At 38.3% G+C, this 21,583-nt stretch overlaps 1 protein-coding gene across 1 annotated transcript in view; it reads left to right on the forward strand.

The window, feature by feature from the left end:
* Positions 1-10,966: 10,966 nt before the first annotated feature.
* The window catches only part of NOX3 (NADPH oxidase 3), a 57,107-nt gene continuing 46,490 nt past the window's right edge, over positions 10,967-21,583 (forward strand). Inside the window, exons 1-5 of the mRNA XM_004440705.2 lie at positions 10,967-11,056; positions 11,693-11,788; positions 11,899-12,009; positions 13,021-13,105; positions 21,095-21,240. Of these exons, the coding sequence (XP_004440762.1) occupies positions 11,009-11,056; positions 11,693-11,788; positions 11,899-12,009; positions 13,021-13,105; positions 21,095-21,240 (486 nt within the window). The 5' untranslated portion in view covers positions 10,967-11,008. The remainder of the gene's footprint in view (positions 11,057-11,692; positions 11,789-11,898; positions 12,010-13,020; positions 13,106-21,094; positions 21,241-21,583) is intronic.

The following is a 21,583-nucleotide window of genomic DNA, read 5'->3' on the forward strand; positions in this document are numbered from 1 at the left end:
GTGGGAAAAAAGCTTGAACCGAATGTTAACTAAGTTTGTGATACAATACATTTTCAAATATTAAGAAAGCACAATGTTTCCCTATACAATACATTTAATTCAGCAAAAGGTGGGGTATTAGTGATATACTTAATTAAATTTTATTTTAAAATCAGATACATTTTAATGCATGAACTTTCTTAATTTTTTCTTTTATTCTGCTTTTCCTTTAAAAAAATGGAATTTATCCAACATATGATTTATCTACTATAACTACATAATTATCACAACAAATGCTCCTTAAAATAACCATGTAAGGATTTGAGATATGTGTTCATACTTTTTTCTTTATTTTTTGTCATCTCTTGTTACTTTAATACTTAGATGTTTATAAATGCTCTTAGGAAAAGGCAAAAACATATTTAATGCTTAGAAGAGGAAACCTTGGCAATGCTATTTTTATACTGTGTGAACTTTGCTATATCTACAGGGAACTCAGATTTTAGTATGCAGCAGCAAAAGCTACTAGATGATCAATCTTGCCCTTGAGGATCAAAGTGTTTCTTTGTTGGGTCAACTGTTCAACTAAGAAACTAAAAAGAACTGAAAATATAATAGAGCAAATCCAGCTCAGGAATGTGGAGTGGGGAGTGTAGAGTTTTTCACATATACAAGCAATTAACCTGCCTTTGTAAACATATTTGCTCTGTTTCCCTCCTACTTTTTCCATTATAGAAAGCTTGTTATTGGTGATCTTTACCAGTGGAAAAAACCCACATCATCTTTGTGGTAGGCTGGAAGAGCCAATGAGTATATCCATTTAATTAGAAAGATTGTATCCTCCTTGGAAACAAGCAATGCAAATTTCACTTCCTTTGTTCTGGGGAATGAAATGGGCACTACTTATTAGCAGTGAAAACAATCATATGAGAATAGATCAAATTCTGAGCATTTATATCATTTTAGTCGATTTTGTACAATTCCTCTCTCCTTAGATACAACTCCATTCACTTGGCCCCAATTCTTGGGAAATGATTCCCACAGTCTTGATTTAAATTGTGATCTGCACGGATTCCTCCATTGAAGTAAAAACTGAGGCAGATATTTGAGGCATGATAGGCATTCCAGAACCTCCACCAGGTAAATTAAAAAATAATGAAAGCAACCACAATGTCTTATTTATCAAAACGGAGAGCTTCTGAGAAAGAGCCCAGAGGCTGAACTGAGGTGGACTTGGGTGTGTGATATAAGATATAATATCTTGAGTCTTATGAAATCTGCTTCCAGTATTGTAAATCAGCCAGTGGTGTCATCAGATTATTCTTAAATGTGAAACTAGAAAAGTTGAGAAGAAATGTATGTCCATCAACCGTACAAAAGTTGAGCTCTGAATGAATTTGAATATAATTTGAAATTCACATATTTTTTATATGAGTAAACTAAATATCATGGCAAGTTCTACGAAAATAAAAACTATGAAGAAAAATGCTGAAGTTAAGTCATGAGTTATACTTTCGTAATCCAACCATGAACCATGTTTGTATGCTATAAATGAATAATAGCTACACTTTAACACAATGTATCTGCATTTTTAAAATAAGGAATAAACACATCCCATTTTAGAAATAAGAATGGAGCATGCAAAGAGGTGTTTTCGAACCTAAACCTTTACATTTTATTTTTGCTGTAGCACTAGAAACATTCTAAACAATTAAGAAAAAAAATGTGACCACACATTATTATTCAGCAATATATGCCTCTCATTTGTAACACTGTGTGAAGAGTACAGAAGGCTAGAAAATTCCAACTCTTCCTCACACTCATTGAATCTAAAATAGACAAGATAGTATAAAATTCTAGATGTATTCTCTCTGAATTAATTTTTATAACCCAACTGAATAAAGCCTCTAAGATATGTAAATCCTACACACTTCAGAAATAACAAATCATCTCATCATGGAAGATTATTGGCCTAAAGAAATGAATATGAAGACTTTACATCTTTATATTGCTCACTGTTAAAGAAGCTACTAAAGATATTTCATTAACTGCACTCTAACCTCAGGTTAATGCTGCCAGAATACCCGTGCTTTTATATATTTCTAGAGCAGAAAATTTCTTAAAAATGATGTATTTTTCCAAAGAGAAGCAAATTTGCTAAATTTTTACTGGCAAATCTAAGACTTCTACCAAAAAGGCATGATCGTGAGTAAGTGTGAGTGTGTGTGAGTGTGTGGGTGTATTGTGAGTGTTGGGGGAACTGGAGGCGAGGGATGAACAGGATTGGCTTATGAGGTAGATATTATAATTAGCCCCATTAAACCAATGTGGAAACTGAGGCTCAAAAGAGGTAACACAGTCAGGGCTGGATGACAAGTAGAAAGCTCACCCATTCATCAAAATGCTTAGCCTGTGACACCAAAGTTCAAGATGTTTAGAAATATAGGTGTTTAAAATATACCTGAGACTTGTTTCAATCAAGTATGGTAAAATGACAGACATTGAGACATCTGCCTTGAAAGAAGAGTTGATTACCTATAGTTCCCAAAAGAAGGGGCATGTCATCCCATGCAGGGGACATAGGGAAGCACCAGGGTCAGTCGGAGGCAGAAGGAGCAAGGGGGAGAATGTGTGTTAGAGCCTTTATTATGGTTTTTGCAGGAAACAATAGGCAAGACAGGGTGGGGAGGCTGAGCAAGCACAGATTGGACAGTTTGAATAATTTCAATAGGCTCTAGGCTGAAGGGGTGGTCCCTACTTGTCCAGTACCTGGCCCTGGGGTGACTTAGGGCAGAGAAAATATTGGATTGGTGTGGGAGAGTTTGATACAGGAGGTGGTTGTGGGTGTGGGCTCTGGATTTGTTGGTTTGCGTATCAAAGGCGTATTCCCATGCAAGTTGTTTGCTATCACTGGGAACTAGCTAACCCTGGGAGAGGCAGTCCCTCTCCTGTGTCTGCAAGGCCCCCAGATGTCAAAGACATCTTTTTATATAGAAAACTAAACATGTAATTAATACAATAGGGTAACTTATTCATTCATTTTTCCATAATTCATTGGTATCATGTAGCAATAGATAACATACTTAATCACATACAACAACATATTTATTTGTAATTAATAAATTAAATTAATTCCTATAACTTAGATGTGTCCAATTTATAGGACTGAAATTGATATCTGTATATTAAGTATGTTTGATGCACAAATCTATGTATTAGCATTTCATAAAAGACAAAGTATACGGTAGCGGTTGAAAACGAAGATGCTCAAGCCAGAGAGAACTAGAGTCAAGTCCCAGCTGCTCCTGCTGCAAGTTGTTTCACTGGGCTTGTTTCCACATTTGTGTAACGGGGCTTATAATACCAACCTCCTAAAGTCAACATATGATTTAATTGGACAATACTCGAAAAGCTCTTAACCTAGTGCCTGAATCATTTATTTAAGTTTTAGGATTATTATTATTATATAGGTCAACGAATACCCAATTATTGTTCTTACCAGGTTCTTAAAATCTTTAAATTCTTTTAGGACAGCTAAATCTCTTCACCATATGAAGACACAGACGGCTTAGACAATTATTCTAATGATTCGAATCTCCTTCTATTTTCCTCTTAATTTTCTGAAAACATGAAATGAAATTCTTGGGCCAGGACTAGCCAGAAAATTGCTTCAACTGGGACAACCTTTGCCTATCAGAGTAGTCATAGTCATTGTACTTAACAACTATGACTTACGCAAAAAGAGAGAATGGCCAGGGTCTCACGCACAGCCACTCCCGGGATCGCGAAGTATAAAAGGATATTCTCATTTACCTCATAGGTGCACCTAGTGGGATTAGGAAAAAAGTAGGATTTATTTCATCAATCCCACAAAAATAATTGACTTCATTCTTTATAGTCACATTTTTAGATTTATGAGAGTTCTCCTGTATGTGACTTTTCTGTAAGATCTTTTTCTTTTTTCTTTGACATCTTCTGAAAGATTGTTTAATTCATATTTACTTACCCACCATTCTATATCTTTAAAAAGCACTTTTTTAAAAGAGAGGGAAAGGGATCATCAGAGTCAAGATGGCGGCGTAGGCAGACTCTGAACTCACCTCCTCCCGCAGACACAGCCAATTTACAACTACTCATGGAAAAATTACCCCTGAGACAGAACTGAAAACTGAATAAGAGGAACTCCTGCAACAATGGACAATCGTAATTGAGGTGGAAGAGGCAGAAACCCCCTCCTGGAGAGCCGTCACCAGCCACGCGGCCGCAGGGGAGCCGCCCACAGGTACGCAGCCTCCCTGGAGGCGCGGGGCCCTGAGCCGGGGAGCACCCCCGCTGTGGGCATTTTGTGGACCCAGCACAATCGAGACAAGTGGCAGAATATCTGACTTTGCCTGCTACTAAAACATTGGGGAGTACCCCCAGAAAAGCTGGTTCACAAAGACATTAAAACTGGCTCTTAAAGGGCCCATGCACAAACTCACCCGTTTCAGAAAGCATCCTAAAATCACCACAAAGAAAGGTGCACAGTGCTTTGGTGAAAAGAGACTCACCTGATAGGCCCTGAGTGCATCTCAGTGAGGGGTGAGACCTCTCCAGGGACTGGGACATTGGCGGCAGCCATTGTTGTGGCCTGGTGTGGGCATGCTGACACAGATGACATTGGATTTCTCCCTGAGGCCTGCTAGCCCAGGGTCTGCCCCACCCGCTAGAGCACCGATTTAATCCAGCTCAGCCAGGGCAGGCAACCCACCCTAGAGACTGGCCCCATCCAACAACAGGCCCTCAGGCAACTTGTGGGCCTGCATAGATTGGTGACTGCATTCTCTGCAGCCTGGCAACCAAGCCGACTTTTAGCGGGGCAGAGTGTGCACAAGGAGCGGGTGGAGAGTGTGGGGTGGTGGTGGAGTGTGTGGGGCTCCCGCCGTGGAGAGACTGGGTCCGCTTGGGGAGGTTGGGGCACGCACACGGGGCAGGACTGTGTTGACTGTGTGTGTGGACCTGTGGGTGGCAGGGCTTGTCAGCTGTAGAAGACTTGTGCTTCTCAAAGACCCACATAGGGGGTTTGCCCCACCTTCCAAAGCCTGAAACAATTGGGTGCTCCTATGCCTGAGGCCAGCCCCACCCAGCTGCAATCCTCAGACAGCTGACAAGAGACCTAATAGGCTAGAGGCTTACAGCAATTGTAAGGCCCTGAGCCTAACATCCTGCCACGCTGGGGGCCTACTCACTTAAAAGAAATACTGCAACACAAATGTGGTAATAGAACTTGCAGCCAACTGTGCTGGGGTTCCCCACACCTGATAAAGAGACTGAAGGGCCCACAACAACTACAAGCAGCTGAGCATTACAACAGCTGGCCAGGAGCATAATTCAGCCTCCCTGGGCACCTACAGGGAGAGCAAACAGGCCACAACAGAAGGACACACATAGCCCACATAGGGGTCACCCCTGGAACATTGAGAACTGAGGGAAGCACACTGGAAGCCTCCTAAGGCATCACTTACATAAGGTCACATATCTAAGAGCAGGAGACGTAGCTGACCTACCTAATACGTAGACACAAGCACAGGGAAAGAGGCAAAATGAGGAGGCAAAAGAATACATTCCAAGTAAGGGAACAGGACAAAACCCCAGAAAAGGAACTAAGTGAAACAGAAATGAGCAACCTACCTGACAGAGAGTTCAAACTAAGAGTGTTAAGGATGCTCACTGATCTGGGGAGGAGAATAGATGAACTCGGTGAGAATGTCAACAAAGAAATGGAAGATATAAAAAAGAACCAATCAGAAATGAAGAATACAATACTAGAAATGAAAAATTCATTAGAGGGACTCAAAAGTAGAGTAGAGGATACAGAAGAACGGATCTGTGAGCTGGACGAAAGACTAGAAGAAATTACCCAAGGTGAACAGGTAAAAGAGAAAAGAATTAAAAAGAGTGAGGACAGTCTAAGGGACCTCTGGGACAACATAAGTGCACTAACATCCGTGTTATAGGTGTCCCAGAAGGAGAAGAGCGAGACAAAGGGGCAGAGAATCTATTTCAAGAAATAATAGATGAAAACTTCCCTAACCTAAGGAAGGAAACAGACATCCAGGTACAGGAAGCACAGAGAGCCCCAAACAAGATAAACCCAAAGAGGCCCACACCAAGACACATCATAATCAAAATGTCCAGAATTAAAGATAAAGAGAGAATCCTAAAAGCTGCAAGAGAATGTCAAGTTACATACAAAGGAAACCCCATAAGGCTATCAGCTGACTTCTCAGCAGAAACCTTACAGGCTAGAAGAGAATGGCACGATATATTTAAAGTGCTAAAAGGAAAAAACTTAAAGCCCAGAATACTCTACCCAGCAAGGTTATCATTCAAAATGGAAGGAGAGATCAAAAATTTCCCAGATAAGCAAAAATTAAAGGAGTTTGTCACCAAGAAACCAGTGCTACAAGAAATGTTAAAGGGACTGATTTAAGGGGAAAAGAGAAGACCACAAATAGGAAAAATTATCTATTTTCATGATAAGAGGGTAATGGATACAAATGCACAAAAAAGAGGTTAGATATGATATCAAAAACATAAAAGGAAGGAGGAGGGCAGTTAAAGAGTAGAGCTTTCAGACAGAGGTCAAACTAAAGAGACCATCAATTCTGTATAGAAGAAGAAAGGAACAGAGAAGGACTACTAAAACACAGAGAAAAAAAAAATGGCAGTAAGTACATACTTATCAATAGCTACTTTAAACGTCAATGGACTAAATGCTCCAATTAAAAGGCATAGGGTGGCTGATTGGATAAAAAAACAAGACCCATATATATGCTGCATACAAGAGACACACTTCAGACCTAAAGACACTCACAAACTGAAATTGAAGGGATGGAAAAAGATACTCCATGCAAATAGCAATGAAAAGAAAGTTGGAGTAGCAGTACTCATATCAGACAAAATAGACTTTAAAACAAAAACTGTAAAAAGAGACAAAGAAGGGCATTACATAATGATCAAGGGAACAATCCAACAAGAGGATATAACACTTGTAAATATCTATGCACCCAATGTAGGTGCACCTAAATATATAAAGCAGTTATTAACAGATATAAAAACAGAAATAGACAGTAACACAATAATAGTAGGGGACTTTAACACTCCACTTACACCAACGGATAGATCATCCAAACAGAAGATCAACAAGGAAACACTGGCCTTAAACGACACACTAGAACAGATGGACCTAGTAGATATATACAGAGCATTCCATCCAAAAACCGAAGAATACACATTCTTTTCAAATGCACATGGAACATTCTCCAGGATTGGTCACATATTAGGCCACAAAACAAGTCTCCATAAACTTAAGAAGATTGAAATAATACCAAGCATCTTTTCTGACCACAACGGTATGAAACTAGAAGTCAACTATAGGAAGAAAATCAGAAAAGCCACAAATACGTGGAGATTAAACAAAATGCTACTGAACAACGACTGGGTTAACGAAGAAATCAAAGAAGAAATCAAAAAATACCTGGAGACAAATGAATATGAAAATACAACATGCCAGAATTTATGGGAGACAGCAAAAGCGGTTGTAAGAGGGAAGTTTATAGCAATACAGGCCTATCTCAACAAACAAGAAAAATCTCAAATAAACAATCTAACAATGCACCTAAAGGAAATGCAAAAAGAAGAACAAACAAAGCCCAAAATCAGTAGAAGAAGGGAAATAATAAAAATCAGAGCAGAAATTAATGAAATAGAGACCAAAAAAACAATAGAAAAAATTAATAAAACCAAGAGCTGGTTCTTTGAAAAGATCAACAAAATTGACAAACCTTTAGCTAGACTCACCAAGAAAAAAAGAGAGAAGGCACAAATAAGTAAAATCCGAAATGAAAGAGGAGAAATTACAACAGACACCTCAGAAATACAAAAGATTATAAGAGAATACTATGAAAAGCTATATGCCAACCAATACGACAATCTGGAAGAAATGGATAAATTCTTAGAATCATACAACCTTCCAAAACTGGATCAAGAAGTAGAGAATTTGAATAGACCAATCACCAGTAAGGAGATCGAAACAGTAATCAAAAACCTCCCCAAAAATAAAAGTCCAGGACCAGACGGCTTCCCTGGTGAATTCTACCAAACATTCATAGAAGACTTAATACATATCCTTCTCAAACTCTTCCAAAAAATTGAGGAGGGGGGGAAGCTCCCTAACTCATTCTACGAAGCCGACATTACCCTGATACCAAAACAAGACAAGGACAGCACAAAAAAAGAAAATTACATGCCAATATCACTGATGAACATTGATGCAAAAATCCTCAACAAAATACTAGCAAATCGCATACAACAATATGTTAAAAAAGATTATACACCATGATCAAGTGGGATTTATTCCAGGTATGCAGGGATGGTTTAACATTGGCAAATCAATCAACATAATACACCACATTAATAAAATGAAGAATAAAAATCACATGATCATCTCAATAGATGCAGAGAAAGCATTTGACAAGATACAGCATCCATTTATGATAAAAACTCTGAATAAAATGGGTATAGAAGGAAAGTACCTCAAAATAATAAAGACCATATATGAGAAACCCACAGCTAATATCATCCTCAATGGTGAAAAACTGCAAGCTATCACTCTAAGAACAAGAACCAGACAAGGATGCCCACTGTCACCACTCCTATTTAACATAGTGCTGGAAGTCCTAGCCAGAGCAATCAGGCAAGAGAAAGAAATAAAAGGGATCCAAATTGGAAAGGAAGAAGTGAAACTGTCACTATTTGCAGATGACATGATTTTATATATAGAAAACCCTAAAGAATCCACCAGAAAACTTTTAGAAGTAATAAACGAATATGGTAAAGTTGCAGGATACAAAATCAACATACAAAAATCAGTTGCATTTCTATACACTAACAACAAAGTAGCAGAAAGAGAAATTAAGAATACCATCCCATTTACAATTGCAACAAAAAGAATAAAATACCTAGGAATAAACTTAACCAAAGAGGTGAAAGAGCTGTACACCAAAAACTATAAAACATTGCTGAAAGAAATTGAAGAAGACACAAAGAAATGGAAAGATATTCCGTGCTCTTGGATTGGAAGAATTAACATAGTTAAGATGTCCATACTTCCTAAAGCCATCTATAGATTCAATGCAATCCCTAGCAAAGTTCCAACAACATTTTTCACAGAAATAGAACAAAGAATCCTAAAATTTATATGGAACAACAAAAGACCCCGAATAGCTAAAGGAATCCTGAGAAAAAAGAACAAAGCTGGAGGTATCACACTCCCTGATTTCAAAATATACTACAAAGCTATAGTAACCAAAACAGCATGGTACTGGCACAAAAACAGACACACAGATCAATGGAATAGAATCGAAAGACCAGAAATAAACCCACACATCTATGGACAGCTTATCTTTGACAAAGGAGCCAAGAACATACAATGGAGATAAGAAAGTCTCTTCAACAAATGGTGTTGGGAAAACTGGATAGCCATATGCAAAAAAATGAAAGTAGACCCTTACCTTACACCATACACATAAATTAACTCCAAATGAATTAAAAACTTGAATGTAAGACCTGAAACTATGAAACTTCTAGAAGAAAACATAGGCAGTACACTCTTCCACATTGGTCTTAGCAGCATATTTTCAAGCACCATGTCTGACCAGGCAAGAGAACAATAGAAAAAATAAACAAATGGGACTACATCAAACTAAAAAGCTTCTGCACAGCAAAGGAAACCATCAACAAAACGAAAAGACAACCTAATAATTGGGAGAAGATATTTGCAAACCATACATCTGATAAGGGCTTAATCTCCAAAATATATAAAGAACTCATGCATCTCAACAACAACAAAACTACCAACCCAATTAAAAAATGGGCAAAAGACCTGAACAGACATTTCTCCAAAGAAGATATACAGATGGCCAACAGACACATGAAAAGATGTTCAAAATCATTAACTATCAGGGAAATGCAAATCAAAACTACAATGAGATATCACCTCATGCCCGTCAGAATGGCTATAATTAACAAGACAGGAAACAACATGTGTTGGAGAGGATGTGGAGAGAAGGGAACTCTCATACACTGCTGGTGGCAGTGCAAACTGGTGCAGTCACTATGGAAAACAGTATGGAGATTCCTCAAAAAATCAAGGATAGAACTACCATATGATCCAGCTATTCCACTGTTGGGTATTTATCCAAAGAACTTGAAAACACCAATGCGTAAAGATACATGCACCCCTGTGTTCATTGCAGCATTATTCACAATAGCCAAGACTTGGAAGCAACCTAATTGCCCATCAAGGGACGAATGGATAAAGAAGATGTGGTATATATACACAATGTAATACTACTCAGCCATAAAAAACAATGAAATCCAGCCATTTGTGACAACATGGATGGACATTGAGGGTATTATGCAAAGTGAAATAAGTCAGAGGGAGAAGGTCAAATACCGTATGATTTCCTTCATTAAGTAGTAGATAATAACAACAATAAACAAACACATAGAGACAAAAAAAATAATAAAAGCGAGGGAAAGGAAGTAAAGAGAAAATAAACAAAGTAGAGAAAACTCAAGAGAAGAGTTTTGCTGTATCCAACCTTCAGCAGTTAGGTTATTTCTCAAATTTACATAAAGATTTATTATCATCTTGACTGCAATCATGTAGAAAATGAATGGAGTATAAAGTACATGAGGATAATTTAATAAGACGAGCTTTCTTTTCTAATGAAATCTTTGAAGAAAGGAATCATTAGACAGAGACTTGCCTTGTATTCACCCAGGTCATGAGGCATGTCAGCTTGGTGATGTGCCCTTGGCAAGAAGACCTTAATTAGAAATTCCTCGAGAGCTACTCCCAGTAGGTGCTTCTGAAGACAAAAAGACAAAATAATTTAGCAGGGAAGCCCTTACTCAGAATACAACATCCAGGCTCAGGTGAATGAAAGAAGTAATTTGACAACAGCAAAGGAGCCAAGCTATCATGACAGGGTGCTGGATTTTGAATGAGAGTCTCTCCGTCATATTAGTAGTAAGTATCATTTTTGTTATTCAATTTTAAACATATATATTGAATAGTCTTTGATTTTTAGGATAACTTGTACAGGCACGCTAAATAGCTTGAAGTACTACGCTGGTTAAAAGACTAAAACTTGTCAGAAAACATTCATTAGATATATTTAATTTACCCTTGGAGAAGGATGCAAAGTTGTTTTACTATTGAGTTCATTTTTAATTATTTTTAAAGTCAAGTAGTTTGTTTTTGCATAATGGATGAATGTTTCTCTAAATCAAATGAAGTCTTCGAATTAAACTCTGAAATTGGAATTTTTCTAGAGCACTTTTTGAGTTGTTTTCAAAGATTTCCTCCTTCTTGACATCATTGACTTATGACATGATAGTAATGTTGATTAGGAATATTTTGTACTCTTCACTAAATTCCTTATAGTATGCCCATATATGTTTAAAACATTTTTATAAAGTTAACAATTCCTAACCACTATAATCACTGTTAAAAAACTAATCTATGAGAAATAAATATACGGAATAATTATGATTAGTGTGGAGAAGCTCTTCATTTCACTTTGAAAGAAGAACCTCAAGAGATTTTGAATAGAAGAAAAGATTGAAGATAGTATTGATTGTTTCTCTTTTCATTCTGCTCTAGCTCTCTTGGCTGGGAGTGAATTTATATCTGTTTATCGACACATTCTGTTGGTATGAAGAGGAAGAATCTTTCCTTTACACACGAGTTATTCTGGGTGTAAGTAGAGTTGGTGACTACGCATTGTTTCAGAAAACAAAATGCATTCTATTTTCCCCAGCTTCCTTATTATCACTGTATCTCTTTCTTGTGTCTTTATATATGGACAGTCTACACTGGCTTGGGCACGAGCTTCTGCCGTGTGCCTGAATTTTAACTGCATGCTAATTCTATTACCAATCAGCCGAAACCTTATTTCATTCATCAGAGGGACGAGTATCGTAAGTACTAAAATATTTGAAATAATTTCAGTCATTATGACTTACTAATATAAGTGCCATGGAAAACAAAGATGTACTTTACTATGAAATTCCCAATAATCTTGTTTAGATTGAGGTTTGTTTCTTTGTAAGAGAGAACACAGTGGCTAACACTGAAAATCAGAAATTGGTACATCTGATATGAATTTTACTTTTGCCATTGACTCCCTATGTGACAGGGGACTCATTACTCAACCTTTCTCTGATGCGTTTACACCATCTGGAAAGTAAGGCTAATAAAATTTGACCTGACTCACAAAGATGGAAGTATTGTAACCACTTGAGCTATTACCATTTCTGACTGAAAGGAGACAAATAAGAAGATGAGCCAAACGCCACTGAGGAAACATCTCTCTGAGTTCTCAGCCCCAGAAAGCACAATCACAGTACATAGAATTTATTACAGAGATTTTAACCCCTACCAGACATAATGGGAAATTTCCTAGCTATGGGATTTCACCGTGTTGGGTATTTCCCTGTGTTTCCTGCTAAATGGAGTAACACATTGTACAGAAAAATGAGACTTTCGTTAACTCTTAGTAGATGAAATAATTTATTATATAATCATCATCATCATTTTATGAATATTTAGATGTAGATGAAAATAGTGCCTTTCTCTGTGCAATAAGGAATAACTTATAGACTACTTAAACCACATCGATGAGGATGATGGCTATCATCTTCATTTTCCAAGCAAGCTGAGGCATGGATATTAGCGGGTTTATTCCAGAGCTTTGACTTATAGCCAGGGAAACTACTAACTCAATCACTTTTACTGAGTTGAAATTTCAGCAAAGCCAGTAATAATCATTTGGTTTTGCCTGTTTGACTAATTGATGGCCACTCATTTTGTGTCCCATAGCCCCACTTTCAGTAATTTAGAGGCACAATCTGAGTGCTGCTCTTAACTCTCATGACACTGTCATCACTATGATTTTTCACTAACCGAGACTTTTATTTTTGTTACTCCAGTGCTGCAGAGGACCATGGAGGAGGCAATTAGACAAAAACCTCAAATTCCACAAACTGGTCGCCTATGGGATAGCTGTTAATGCAAGTAAGTGCTTATTATTAATTGTGTGATGGATTTTACAATACCTAATGTTTAACTTAATAGTTTTGCTTATTCCGCGCCCCCCCCCCCACCAAAGGCTCCCTCTTAGGTTAAAGAAATCTTTGCCTTCCATCTGACCAGATAAACCTTACATAAACAGATTTTTAAACTTCTAATTTATACTCATGCAGCTTTCCCTACGAAGCCTTTGATTTGCCAAGGAAAAGTTTATGAAACTTCATTTTCCTTTGTGAATAATTAAGCTTGTTGATAATACAACAAAAAATACCTACTTGAAAAATGAACACTGTGTTATTCAAAATAATTCACATCGAAATAAAATTGACCTATATTCAAAATCTCATTCACAGTCATAGGAAAATGGCTATCAAATGGTATAATGGGCAGTTAAAAAGAAAAAGGAAAACCAAGATGATGTGAACAAGGTTCTGATGAGTACTGAGCTAGTGGATATAAAAGGATCTTGAAAAGATATGACACTTTATAGCCATATAAAGTGTTGTTGTTTCTTGAATTAGAAAAAAAGAAAATTCAAGAGAAAGGCACTAGGAATTAGCATCCAAGGCCAAGATTAAACTCTGGTGAAAAAGACAAGAAGAAGGGCAATATCCAACTGGCTTGTGGTTTTGTTGGAGAACAAATACACTGAAATAAAAGGCTATCTGAACCATAATGAGTTATGATTCAAGGCTATTTCCTTCAAACTAGTTTAACTATAAAATGTTTTCCTCATTTGTTTTTATCCTCTCATGCATAAAAAAGAGCAGAGTGAAAAGAACACTCAAAACAAATGTGGATTTAATTAAGCAACAAGACATGACAGACGGTGCCCGAGTGCCAATTAACACAAATTTGGGTGTGTGGTGAGACATGCGGGGAGATTTCCCCATAGATTGTCTTCAACGCCAGATTAAACCAACCCGGGGAATATTTGTAAAAGGTCTTTGTAGTCTGTTAAGAAACAAGGGTAAAAAGACATCATGTCCTAGAAAACCAGCTCAGGGATGGAGGGCAAAGACCAAGGCTAATTCATCTTTGTGTTCCAAGGCCTACAAGAGCGCTGAGTACACACAGGTGCCAATAATCTTTGATGAATGAGTGAACGCATGGAGGAATGAAGATGCAGGGGAGCAGATTTCAGCTCAGAAATCAAGGTCTTTTCCAGACCTTGAAAATTATTTAAAATCAGAATGAGTGTCCCTGAGAGTACTGAGTTCCCTGTCATGGGTGGTGTCCAAGTGTTATGGGTGGTGTCCAGATTGTTCCTTGGGAGGCTCTTCAGAGAAGGGAATTCAAGAACTCTTTAGGCTTCTTTTAAAATCTTAAGAATCTTTAATTCCTGCATTAAAATGGGAGATAAAACACAGCAAAAGGGCAGGAAGAATACTAGCACCACGCAATAGCTTCGAGGCAGAATTGGACTCTAAGAGAAAGTTGTAAAGATATTACAAAGAAAAGGCACAAAAAAACACACAGCATCAAAACATATCAGAAAAAGAAGAAAAGAATAAAGGAAAATACATGTTATGAAATAGTTTTCTCCTTAAACATTTGGGTATGTATATTTCTCTATATGTAATCATCTATCAATAGCATAAATGTATCAGTAATGTGTATTGAATGTCTCCCATGCGCAAGATACTCTGGTAGGAGTTATAACCTTCTGAAACCAGTGTGGTCAGTACTGTTTTCAGAGTGGAGTATAATTATTAGGGGCAGCTGTTGACTAGAATCAGAAGACCAAGTTATTTTCTATGCCTGTAGTAGTAGATTGGCTGTGTAATCTCAGATAAGTTCCTTATGCCCTTTCCTCTGCGGAATTAGAGGAACAGCAATGCAATCTTTCCAGGTCTATGAGATGTGCAGACTGGTTGTCAGGAGTGGACCTCTTGGAAACCTCCATTCACTTGATGCCATCACAAAGAGAATCAAATCCAAGTTTCGCATGGAGGCAGGATGTGCTCATGGAGCCCTGCCCACCACTCCAGTCTCGTCTCTCGCCACACCTCCTTGCTTCTCTGATCAGCAGTAACCAGCTACTGGTGGTCCCCAAGCAGTCTATGCCTTTGTTCTTGTTATTCTCTTCGTCTGAAACGTTCTTCCTCTCCTTCTTCACCGGATGTGACGTCACCACATCCAGGACTCCTTGCCAGGCTTGCCTCCCTCTGACCTACCAGGTCTAGGCTGTTGGCCCAACTTAGCTGCTGGCCTCAGTCACACCTCCTACCTCATAGTGAAATTTCTCAGACTCTGATCACCGCAGGGGCTGAGACTGTGCCTTATACAACTTGGCTTTCCTGGCCCCCGGCACACAAGAGATCCTCAACAAATTTGGTCAAACCTGAGGATGGGTAGGAGTCAGCCAGCATGCAAAAGAAGTTGAAGGAATTCCTGGGAAACCTACAAGATGACAGTGCAGGAGTCATTCCGGGAACTGGGAGCAGTTCCCGGTGGAGGAAACCTAGAAGGTGGGCAGTGAAGAGATTCAAAATGATGCCAGTCATCCAAGATGATAAATTCACATTCTGCTGCAACACAAAGCAGCAGGATGCTCTTTCTCCCTCTTTCCCTCACAAATCCCTGGAATCAAGTATTCTCTCTGGCCCCCTTCCGCTTGAACACCCACTGCTTTGCCAGTCTCCCAGACATCTCCTGGGGCTCCTTGAGCACAGTCAGACTGCTTTTGAGAGCAAAGTGCTCCTCATCTCCCACCTCCATGGCAACCAGCAGCGCTTCAGTTGTTACACTCTGGGCAAAGGCAGGAGGGTGAGGAGAAAGCTCTGCACTTCTCCCGAACCCTGACAAAGCAATTATTACATTTCACGTTAACTAAGAAATGCGGCTGGCAACTGCGCTTTTAGAAAAAGAAAAAAAAAAGCTAAGCCCTGGTTTCATAGATATACCTTTGCTTTTCACATTTTGTCCTTCTGGTGTATTCACTTGGGAGCAGCTGAAAATGTCCCCGTGCTTATTTTATTAGCATCGCCCATTATGCTGCTTTTCAAATACCCGACTGGCTTAATAGAGGTGTGTAACCTTGGAAGAAGTGCATCCACATCGAAGTTTGCGTGCCAGCCTCTAATTTCTCATCCGTTTCCCTATAAGTTGAACTACAGGCTTTAATTGGTCAAATCATTAAAGGATGTAATTAGAGCCTAGTGCGAGTAGGCTGGAGAGGAGGAGGGAAGAAGCAAACAATGGTATCTATAATCAAGGGCATCACCGAAAATGCAGTGACAGGAACTCTTCTTCTTTTGGCTTCCTGCCTTCCTGCTTGCCTGCCGATGATAAGAGCTGCTGGAGCATTCTTCAACCACTAATAAATCATTTTCAGGGAGCTATAACCTCACTAGCATAAAAATCTTAGTTTCACACCCTTTCCATTCTTATTAATGTGGATCTTTCTGGACTCTGGTCCTCAGTAGACCTTAAAGACCCTTCCAATTGAATAGTGGTACTTTGAGCAGAGCTTCCTTCAAAGGGGGCTGTAAATAGTGACCCAGGCAGCTCTCTCCAGCAAATTCCACAGCTTGCATCTGCTGGGTTCCAGGGGTGTACAATTACCCATGAGCTCCTGATGAGCTGCTAAAATTAGTCTACAAACGTCAATAAACATAACAGGGACAGGTTGAGAGAAGCGAGCTCAGAATAAGGGTACTAAGAAAAAAGATTTGGAGGGCACACAGTAGAGGACAGCCCCAGAGACCCAAACTCTGCAGGACCTGATCCCTAAAGAATTGCCACTAATCCAGTTCTGCTTGAGGCACTGGGACCCCCAAGGAGGCTCTATCCCTAGTCCTGCCTAACACGATTTAATGCAATTTACAAATGACTGGCATGTGCAGGGTGCTATAGTCAATGCGTATTCCTACAGAAATCAGACTACAAGTTTGAAAGTTTGGAGCAAAAGTGCAGCCAGGATTTATTCCTGGCTCCTTATTTCCAAAGATTGCTTAATTAGGAGGTGACTAACTCCAAAATGACTGTTATCATAGACAGGCAGGCAGAAAGAGAGCAAGAACTGACCACACTTCCAAGATTCTCCCTCAATTATGCTGTCTTTGATCTCCTGAAAAATAAAAAGAAGGAAAGAAAGAAGGGAAAGGAACTTTTTCAGGGCAACTGGCTCTAATTGTAGCCTTTATGAATTTTTTGTTCACTCTTCAATAAAAGGTCCTTATTTGAACTCAGAAGTTCACACACCAATTAAATGTGCATTTGTAGTGTTTCCAAGATTGATGTTCTCTTTTAACTGTAAAAGGACTTTGGTGAGAAATTAAATCGAGGAAGGACCCAGTTATAACATCTTTAGCCTGGCACATTTGGGTGGGTTCTGGAAATGTGCATCTTGGGTTCTCCCAAGGGATCAGCAGAAATTCTACATAGGCACCTTGAAGAGCACACCTGTGTAGTTAATGGCATTGGATTTGCCACAAAACTTAAAAAGCCCCTTTTAGCCAGTGTTGATTTCGAAAACATATTAAAACATGATTTTCATGTTTGCAATACTTTCATATTGGATTATAGATTCCTTTTAGATGATAAATGTTCCCTCTTAACTTCAGATGGAGACACAGAAGCCAGACAGCTGGAAGGGAGCTTAGACATTGCATAGTTTATTCCAATCCACCCATTTTACAGATGAGAAAACAGGGGCTGAGAGAACTTAAGTAACTGAGAGGTATCCTCTTCAGTATTCTTTCTGCTACTTGTTAATATCAAATCTAATAACATGAGATGATATTGGTGACTAAGAGAGAGAAAAATAAAACCATATCACTATTTTATCACATACTTGAAGCAACTGTCACTGTAAGCACAGATAGCATGGCTATTCATATTAAATAACTAAAATGTATACAGGAAAAATAAAAAATATAATTTCTGAAAAAAAAATCAATATCTCCCCTGGTATCTTTCATGTTCCAATAGCCTATATTTGGTAGCCAGGATATCTTTAGTTCCAAGCCAAGATCACAATAAAATTAGGATCAGATCTAAGAGGAAATAAAATGTTCAGACAAACATTTCTCTCTGAGAATTTCTGAGATAGATAAAATAAGATATTCTGCTTTTTATCTTCTACTTGAGAAAAGAAAACAAGATGGAGGCAGATGGAGTAAAGGAACATTTAAGACACAAATTTTAAAGTACATGAAAAAAACTGGAAAGAATAGTTTTCACCATATTCCCTCAAGAGATACCTCTTCAAAAGCATCTTGAGTTTCTTGTACTACTTCATTTGTTTCTTCAGCTCTGTTATGGGAGACCTGGCGATAAGAATAAATAAATAGTTCAATATCGGTGCTCATTCAATAAATGTACCTAAATTTAGTTGAGCAGTGTCAAATTCTCAGGTAGAAATCCACCTAATAGAAAATAGATTGTGATCAATAACTCATTACACAGGAGAAGAATGTTATAGAATGTAGAATATAAAAGACAAAAAATTTATCCTGTATTACGTTTCTGACGGTCTCATGTAAATTATGCAATGGTAAATACGTGACTTACTTTGGTTTGAAGCTCAGTACCTATGTCTATAAAATGGGAATAGCTCTACTCGCTGTCTGGTGTGCTTTGGTCCATGGTGGGCGAACTGAAGGAAGCTAGCAGCAGGAGAGTGAGGATAAAGGGGTGGAATGTAAAAGAAGTATTTACACCCACCTACAATAAGGACTCCAAAGGTTGTGCTCAGTCATATGTCTTAGGAGTTATTTGAGTCTAGATTAAAGATACCAAGTGAACTACGCAAAGAGTTTTAGCTAAGCCCACAGGAGAAATTAGTTTTCAGTAAAAAAGTAAGGTATAACAATTATTTATTAGTGAAAAGAAGCAATATAACTTAAAGGTTAAAAGATGGGGTCCTGGAATCAGGCAAATAGGGTTTTATCCCATCTCTGCCATTAACAGACTACAAGTTCCTTAACTTTCTGAATGTTAGTCTGTAAAACGAGAATAAGACCAATACCTAAGGATTAAGTGAGATAATACACCTAAAGCATTAATAACAGTGTTCAAAGTGTAATAATTTTCAATATATGTTAGCCGTGAGAAATAGTACCTGTTTCTTCAAAACTTTAATATAATTATCAGAAAACAGCAATTAGGAATACTGAACACCGTTTGTGTTCAGTTTAGCAAGTAATTCCCATTTTATATATAGTATATGGGAAGAGACTGCTACTAGATAAGCTTTTCTAGTTTTGAGGACACTGAGACTAAACAAGGCAGCCCGTTCATAGACATGGCTACGTATGTTGACAAATGGAACATAAGGAGGAAACGCATTGCCTCTTGGATGCTAACCTCACGAAACTCACAAGGAGACAGGTGACATCATAGTCTCAGAAACACTATCACATGCTTTGCCTTCTTAAATGGGCCCCAACCAAAAGCATATTTGACTTGCTTTCTACTTAAAGGCTGAAGAAAAATGTGCAAAAAATATATATATCAGCAGTGAAAACACTACTTCAGCAGTGTTGCATCTACAGATTGACTTTCTGACCCTTTCTCCCTTTCTGTAATCTCATTGTCACTCAGCAAATCTTTTTTAAGTACATACTGGTGCTAAGCAATGTTGAGATTTCAAGATGAACAAGTCTTGAGGAGTCAAAGTCCATTGGGAAATGTAGGTGTAAATAAATACTCATAATAATAATGCCTGGGAAATGTGATCATCAAGGTATCATTTATGCCTGTGGAATTGAAGAATGCTTGATAGAAAACAACTTTTGAGTTGGGTCTTAAAGCTTGAGTAGAACTTTGCAAGACAGAAAAGGCGATGGCTCTGACAGAAGGAACTCAAGTGACAAAGAGAAGTGGCTGAATAGAAGATGATATTTCTAAATAAATCTGCTACTAGGACCATAGGGACCACAGGGACCAAATGATACCAATATTCTCAGAAGTTTCTCCTGTTCGTTTTTCCCTCATTCTCTCACACATCAACCCACAATGTACAGCCATGGAGGATCCCAGATTTCACCCACAACTGGCAAAGACTATAATAGTAGTAGCCTTTGCTGCTTTTCACTGTGGGCACCAAAAAATACATATATATATCAAGTGGGAAATTACCTATACCCTGGATAATGAATTCTCATTTCACACTTGAATCTGATCCCAACAGCAAGTATCAACTAGCCCCCCAACAGTTGTTCCATTTGCAGGAAAATCATCAAGATGCCCTTGCCTGTATGTTGTGACTGCTGGCTTCCCCACAGATTTCACAAGACAGGGAAGAGTCGCATGGGGCACAGACTCCTCGGGCTAGATGACACTGTGTTCCTGAGAGCTTGTTGTCTTCATTTAGAATTTACACACCACCAACGACCAGAGTTCAAAAGATGAGCTTTCTTCTTAAGAATATACAGAGAGGTTTACTTCCACAAATACTGGTTTATTTCAATCCACTAGGAATAACAGATGCAAATATATGTATGTATGTGTATGTGTAGGGGTATTATACATATATACTAAAATGCATAAAGGAAGAATAGAAAATATAATGTCTAAAAGAGAACAAAAACAATACCTCCCCTCATATCTATCAAATATATCATATGCACACATATAGGTATGTATGATGTACAGTTTTCTGGCATAACGCCTTCTGATTTCTTGGGGAAAAAATATATAATGGAACATATAATTATGTTGTGATATCATAATGTCTATTCCACTTCTAGAATGATCATATGTTTATAATTAAAGTATGGTGAATTGAAGTTGACTTTATTTCTTAATATAATTGAAATGAATCTGTTGAATCATACAATATCTTCAGAAGTGTTCAATCCACTCCATTCAAGACCTTGGGATAGATGCACAAATAAATCACTCTTCCTTGGAGATTGCAAAAACCAGATCAGAGAAACTTGACCATTAGAGGCATTGTGTTTTTGAGAACCTACAGAGAAAGAAATCCATCGTGGCACGTGTCCCATGTTGTCTCCTCCTCCGTAGCCATCCACATCGTGGCTCATGTGTGCAACCTGGAGCGCTACCACGCGAGCCAGTCCGCGGAAGTGGAGGGACTTCCGGCTGTGCTTTCCAAACTTGGCAACACTGCAAATGAGAGCTACCTCAACCCCATCCGGACCTTTCACACTGTGAGTTCTCCTTGCATGCTACCCAGTTTCTCATCTGGAAAAACCTTTCCTTTTCCAATCCCTTTATCGGGAACACTGTATTTCAAAAGTTTTTGATAAAAGAGCTCAAGAGAGGAAGTTTCTGCCAATGTTAGCATTAATTTCACCTTTTTAAAAAAAGTTCTTTCTGCCATAACTGTTGCTAAGAGGTTATGAGCAAGGAGAAAAACTATTGCCATTTAATTAGTTTATAGCAAAAATAATACACCTAAACAGGAAATGCAATAACCTGTTAAAACCTTAATATTTTAAATTTTAAAAGCAGCTCATGATTAGATTTTTTTTTTTTGCTGATGTTAGAATC

This window comes from Ceratotherium simum, chromosome 38 (assembly GCF_057802395.1).
Source record: "Ceratotherium simum simum isolate JZ-2026a chromosome 38, ASM5780239v1, whole genome shotgun sequence".
In the NCBI taxonomy this organism is placed as follows: Eukaryota; Metazoa; Chordata; class Mammalia; order Perissodactyla; family Rhinocerotidae; genus Ceratotherium; species Ceratotherium simum.